This window comes from Ornithodoros turicata, chromosome 1 (assembly GCF_037126465.1).
Source record: "Ornithodoros turicata isolate Travis chromosome 1, ASM3712646v1, whole genome shotgun sequence".
Lineage (NCBI taxonomy): Eukaryota > Metazoa > Arthropoda > Arachnida > Ixodida > Argasidae > Ornithodoros > Ornithodoros turicata.
In genome coordinates this window covers 65,404,660-65,411,679 of record NC_088201.1, presented here as the reverse complement: position 1 = coordinate 65,411,679, position 7,020 = coordinate 65,404,660, and the positions used below count along the sequence as shown (strand labels likewise).

Here is a 7,020-nt window from a genome sequence, read left to right as displayed (position 1 = left end):
TTACCTTGATTTTTTTTTCATTCCGTGTAATGCCGCGAAGCAACTGTGGCTATGAGCGGCGTACAGACGTGGACAGATGGAGAGAGAACAGCAGGAAGGAGTGCGGGATAGAGGGGTTAGCATGCGGCCTGGGCAGACTTCAGCAGGAACTGTGCCGACCACGACCTACTTAATAAGAGAGTGACCAGGCCACTTTCCCAAATCCCTATGACTATGATGGTTATGACTATGACCTGTGACTATGTTTTCCCGAGTCACGTGACGTCGCTGCACAAGCCTCATTATCGTGAAATTATCGATAGTGTTTCAACGCAATCGATAGTCAACAATCAATAGGTTTTACACCATCGATAGTTGGCTATCGATAGTTTTTCGACTTTCAATAGTGACCAGTTTTTTTTTTAAACTATCGATGGTCACTATTGAAAGTCGAAAAACTATCGATAGTATCTATCAGGGGCATCGGAAGGGGTGAGCAGTGCGGACAGTCACCCCACTGAGTCGTTGCTGCAGGGGTTCTGCCCCCACCCACCCACACACACACACAAGTGAGGTACAGTCTCGCTCGTCCTGAAGTCCTCAATTGGTATTTCATGAGCTTCGGTTATGACCATCCGCGTTTCTGCAGCTCTGGGGACGTCAAGACAGATCCTCAGACTGCGTGCAAGGAAGCACCGAAGCAACTTGTGTCTCAGAAATGCCGTGAAGAACAGGAAGGCTATACACAAGTGTACTACGAACACTGAGATTCTTATGAACAGTCAGGAGTGATTGCTCATCCGTACCCCATTTGGCGGCATCAAAATGACGAAGGACGGAGGTCCACCACTGAACCTTTTTTCAAGGTGATCAATGTATTTTTTTCCAGGACAAGTCGCAGTCGAGGACGACACCCAGAAACCTGTGATGTTTCACCGGCTTGATCGGCGAGCCAGCAAGAAAAAGCTGATAGCGGTGCATATGCCTCCTTGTGAAGGTGAGAGCTGCAGATTTGTCCACCGATATATCCATACCGACTTCAGTGAAGAACTGCATAATTCTGTCCCGTGAACTCTGCAGACGATGCCGAATTGCAGGTCTTGATTTTCCAACTGTCCAAATACAAACATAATCAGCATACATCAAAATCTTGACCTCGGAGGTTATGCAGGACTTCAGACCCACCATGACGAGGTTAAATAATACAGGGCTTAACACACTACCTTGTGGTACCCCGTGCGTTACCACGACTTCCGATGGGGCTCCATCACGTGTGTGTACAGATACAAATATCTGCTGTGGAAAGTCAGCAAGCCGCCGGAAACGTTTAGTGGCAGCACTAGCTTGTAATAGTTCATGCAACACCACAGCGTCACCGACGGTGTCGTACGCTCTCTTCACGTCCAAAAAAACCGTCATTACGATTTTCTTATAGAACTTCGACAGTGGTGCCAAGGTCAAGGACGGCGTCTATTGAGCTCCGGTGCCGACGAAAGCCAGGCATCTCGTTCGGAAATACACGATGCCGTTCCAGCCACCATTCTATTCTAGTCGATGAAGCACCATGCGCTCCAGCACTTTGCCGAGGCAACTTGTCAGGCTAACAGGGCGAAACGATGCAAGGTCTGAGGGATGCTTCCCAGGCTTTAGCGAGGGAACAACCAGGGCTTAAATGAAAAAGTTGTTGCCTGTTGTTTATGAAAACAACAGACTTCAGCAAGAAATGAGCCGCAATGAAACTCCATTTAGGAGCTCTTTAAGCAACTCTCTCTTTGGCCATGTTTCCTCGAAGTTGTCAAAATTGAGGTTGTCGACAACTGAGCACCCATGGCGGGAAGCAACGTCCTCCAAGTCGCGGAGCTGCTTGGTTCGTGCAAAATTGTGTACTGCAAACGTAGGTCCTACCAACACATGACACAACATAAATTATCCATTTTATTTATTCTTTAAGTCAATCAATCATAATAATTCACGATGCACATCTTTATTCTACGAAAACAAATAATAACAAGAAGGAAGGACATCGCGTCTTCAGCAGGTCAGCTAAGATGTCTTCGCTGGTGTAGTAGCTGCTAAGATTGCATTAGCATCGAAGTGCGAGTCGCTCACGTAGCGGTAGTGTCCATCCAGGTTACAGTGCGCAATCAGCGCTGCTCCATTGCGGTTATCCTTCAGCAGTTGAATGACTCCACCGGCGATCAGCTCCGTTCTGTTGAATGAACCGATACATTCTGATCAGTGCTGCTTGTAAACCCTCATGATCATGCTTTTTGTTGTGAGTGTTTCTGTCTTCATTTTTTTTTTTTTTCTTCTTTTGATGATAATACGAAAAGCCCTGCGAAGACATTAAATTATGACGTTGATATCTTCGAGGAAAGCTGCTGAAAATCTAGCCTGCAAACTGATTAACGTTTTATTACCAACATATATAGCACGTATACGTACGTGTACGTACACTGCCATGTCTGACGCGACATTCGCAAAAAACGGGAAATGATAAATAAACAAATGTCGATAAAATATGTAAAAGGAGACGTCATTGTCTACCGGCGCATAAAATTCTGCTAGCTGAAAGTTAGCAGCGAACGCGGTATTCCACATGGAATTTTGAACTTTGTTGATCGTAGGCATGCACTCTACGAAAACGATACCACGAGGGAATCTGTCGAAACAAAGATCAGGAATGCGGTGTCATCTACTTCAAAGGGATAAGGCGATTGGCATATCGAGTTGCCGGAGCTGTTATCGTGAACACCTTTCGATCTACTCAAACTCACTATTAATGACACACACTGATAGGGATTAAAGAGTGCTAATGGATCATTGATAACGTGACCTTCGACGTACAGTATCTACCGCTCCGTGCGTGATTCAGAGTCACGCACGCTGCCATTACGTCCCGTAGGTACGATGACTTCATGGTGACGTTTTATCGACAGTCTACCAACACTCTGTACTTTTCTTCTAAGGCCTGTTTCACCCGAACGTTTTTCCTGCCCGTGTTTTTGACGGAGGCAAAACGGACCCATTGGAACTTATAAGGGGCTCGACTGCCCTGAGCTTCTATTTTTGAATAAAACGGACGACAGAAACGGACATGTGAAAGAGCCCTAATCCAGGAGAACGCGTGTCACCCGCGTCGATTTTATCTTTTATCGCGGCTCTTGCTCAGTGGCAGCTAGTCATCTGAGACCATTCTCTCGGAGCGGCAAAGATTCATTGAGTGTTATACCCTAAACACAGTGACACAGGATTCACATCGCGCGCAGTCGTGATTTGGCAGCGATAGTGATTGCAATAGACCTCTCCCTGTTTGTAAACAAATGACGTACGTCATAGTGTTCGACAGCGCCGCCAATTTGGTAGAGCTGAACTACGCTCGAAACTAAGAGCGAACAAGGTCGCACCCGACAGCCACGGTCTTGAGGGGATTACGATGGTCGCTGAAACGAACGCGTCCTTCGGTCCTACTTTTCTTTCAATAGGAGGCAGCGAACAAGTGCCCATTCGTGGAACCCAGCCCTCCGTTTCAGATTCTTCTTCTTTTTTTTTTTCAGTCTGTCTGCCAACGTCATGGTGACGTTTCTCGGGTAGAGGTATCTTGTCGTGGTCCACCCCACCCCCCACCCCGCTGTATTCTTAATTTTATTTCTCTCGTGTGTCGTCCAACAGCGGCTTCTTCCATCCGAATGGTGTCTTTTTGGCGCCCCCTTCAGGTGGGGCTCAGGAGACGGCGGCACAGATGCAGAACGCCGATCATCGCACAGAATGATACTGTCATCACTCCTCAGTTGTCGAAAGCACGGAGCGTACGCCCTTCTGTGGCGTTCTCTCAACTTGGATTTGCTGCTTCCCCCAAATACGATTTCTGAAGAACGCGTTGAATTTTACATTTCCAGTTGTAGCTGAACAGTGCGCGCCCTATAATAATAAGCGAAGGTAATAATAATTATTTATTTTCGATTAGGTGCCCATAAAGAATCCGAGCGTCTGGGAAATGGTACTTCAAGATACATCACCGCCAGCCACTGGACCACCTGACACGGATTTGCTTTCTTTCTTTTCTTTTTCTTTCTTTTTTTTTTTATCGAGGTTGCCAAATGAGCAGCGTTACGTGAGTCATGTCTTCAAACGAAAAGGCATCGACTTCAAACAAGAGAACAACAAGACAGCACAGTACTCCAGGACGCACGAAACTACCATGCCACTGCAGGCGTCCAGCAGCTGTCCTGTCGGCTTCCTTAGTCTTCTCTGCTGCTTTCAGAGTTACGACCTATGAATTCTAAGTAGCCGACATCTTGGTATTTATTTCCCTGCAGAGTTCGGCATATACGTTGTCTCGGGACGTTGGCAGAAACAACCAGTTGAGTGTGGATTTCCTTAAAACTGTCTATAGAGGTATCTCTCCCTATTGGCGGAAGATGCCTGCATCTTCACTGCACGTCAAATCATCAAGTATGAGAGAATCCGGCATGACTAAGGACCACTCACGTGCTCACGCCTTCCATTCCTTTCACTGCCATGAGGGACTTCAGAGGGCTCCATTCACCGGATTTGTCTACGGAAAGGAATGGCCTTGCTAGGGGTGTATCAGTCACACCTGGACATAACGCAGCAAACCTCACTCCGCTTGACTCGTACACTTTGCCCTGGATAGACGACAAACATCCGATAAGGCGAGGAGGACATCTCTATTTGTTTGCAAGTAAAATTGTCCCCAAGATGACATTTACACCCCATTTAGTCCCTCGAGCCTGACATTCACTCCCTTGCACTACAAATACCCACTAAACGTCGCATAAACAGTGCAATAGTTATGGCAAATATATCTACAGTCCCCGGCCCTTACACTACATCTACAGAGTTACTCATTCATTATGCATTTCAATCGCATTGTAAAATGAAAGACGGGGGCTCTCCTGCTCCAAACTCTGCAGATTGGGAGCCATTCGTCTGAAGTTTTATCGGATTTTTTTGCGAACGTTGGGGTACCCTAGTCCACTCAAACACCGCCATTTGTGTCTGTGTGCGTGACTGCTTCACGTTCACATGACCACACACAGGTAGCGCTGCCTACTACACGGCGTCAGAGCCATTTACGGCGTTAATTCTGTTCGTATTCTTCTGTCTGTTGCGCCACCTAGGTGTAGCGATATGTAACTGAAGCACGCAGAGGAAGAAATGGCGACTTTTGAATGAGATCGGGTGGGGTGAGATTTTCCTTGCTTTTTATTTATTGTTTTATTTTTTGTACAGGACTCTAGTGCTCGCAAAAAATTCCAATAAATCTACGAAAGCAAATGAATATAAGCCTGCAAAGAAAACCAGATAAACCGAAGAAAGATGACACACACGTGAAGCGCACTATCAACAAAAATGCATACACTCAAACATAGATTGTTTAAGAGCTCGTACTAATTCCCTTTCTTTGTCGAGAAGGCCAATCGACAGATTGCTAGCACAGTCTTCCCCGCCCCCTCTCAATTTAAGAACATTTGCTCTTTTTCTATGCTTACTAATTCCTATAGCGTTCACGACCGCAGTCCAGAGTAAAATGCTTCGTAATCATTCCTTTGTACTCCCTTATCTCACCTTCCATAAGATTCCACGTCAAGAGATCCAGCGGGTCAAGAGATCCATCGAGTCAAGAGATCCACCGATGGATCTCTTGACCCGGTTGGATCTCTTGACCCGGTTGGATCTCTTGACTCGTCTGAAGGTTCGCCGGGCTTGGATCTTTTGACCCCTTTGTGTTACGTCGTTAACCCTAACATCGCTAAGCAGAAATTACTTGTATCGGAATACGAGGGAATCGTTTTACGTGCGGTATAAATATAATACAAATGCAGGTGGCAAATCAACGTGTTATTTTTATTGACTTAGTTACTTTGTAACACATAGCGCAGTCCTAGAAAAGCCGACAGTTCTCTTATGTGATTTCTGTTAACAACAGGTGTCTGCATTGTAAGATCAACATGTTTGTAACACAGGATTTATGGAAGTGTTGTCATTTTTCTTGACAGCGCTTCGTGTTAGAGATTATTTCTAGAGTTAGCGTGGGCCAGCCACTGTTTCAAACCCGTTCATTACTCAAACACTTCTCGTATCACAGCAGGCTCGTAGTCGAAGAGCAAAGTCGCTGTTCTGGACAGACGTTCTACATGGCGGAACCGCCTGATCCGTCAGATCATGGACTCAAAGAAAGGCAACTTCTATTGCCCGAACATCTGTTTCTCTCTTTGTGTGTGTGTGTGTGCGTTTTTCTGTGTTAAGTTTTCCCCGCCGTCCACAAAAGGACAAAGACAGAGCACTTTGCGGCTGGGTCCATTATTATCGGTAACAAACTTCAGTTCTGGCATAACGTGGGGACGACTGCGCCAATGGACACAAAAGTACGAAGCCAACTCTTGAGTCCAGCAGTATAACCTGCATTTTGGTGTTGAGGTCAATGAACGTGACAGGTCAATGTTGATTGGAAAGCACAGTCAGACAGTATTTTCTCGCACGATCAGAAAAAGAATAGAATAACGTGATAAGAGTGGGGGCCAATGAAAAGAACGCGACAACGATATGTTTTAAGCCCTGCGGCCTACGATGCCTTGTAAGTTGAGCTCAATATTCTTGGTAACAAGCATCCGTTCTGGCATAGCGTGTTACGGCGCTAGGGGCAATGAACATAAAAGTGCAAAGGCAAAACTGGGACTCGCCGCCGTAACCTACAGCACAACCTCAGGATTTTCTCGGGTACTTTTTCTTTTTGTGCGTGTGCGTGTGTGGTAAGGAGAGAGAAAACACCGAAAAGTCTTCACTGTTACCGGGCATATTACTTCCTACTACTAATACTACTTCGGCAATGAACATGGTAAGGGATAGACTTTCTTTTTTGTCGGGAATCCTGACCAGTATGACGCTTTGACTGGTTGGATCTCTTGAATCGCCTGTCACGTGACCGATTGGATCTCCTGACTCGATGGATTTCTTGACCGGGCTGGAACTCTTGACGCTTTGGATCTTTTGACTCGCCTGTCACGTGATCAGTTG

The 7,020-nt window shown here is 46.1% G+C and overlaps 1 protein-coding gene across 1 annotated transcript in view; it reads right to left on the bottom strand.

Annotated features, from left to right (window-relative positions):
- Nucleotides 1–1,901: 1,901 nt before the first annotated feature.
- The window catches only part of LOC135378340 (15-hydroxyprostaglandin dehydrogenase [NAD(+)]-like), a 31,900-nt gene continuing 26,781 nt past the window's right edge, over nucleotides 1,902–7,020 (bottom strand). Inside the window, exons 7-8 of the mRNA XM_064611355.1 lie at nucleotides 4,471–4,628; nucleotides 1,902–2,188 (exon numbers count right to left, since the gene is read on the bottom strand). Of these exons, the coding sequence (XP_064467425.1) occupies nucleotides 2,023–2,188; nucleotides 4,471–4,628 (324 nt within the window). The 3' untranslated portion in view covers nucleotides 1,902–2,022. The remainder of the gene's footprint in view (nucleotides 2,189–4,470; nucleotides 4,629–7,020) is intronic.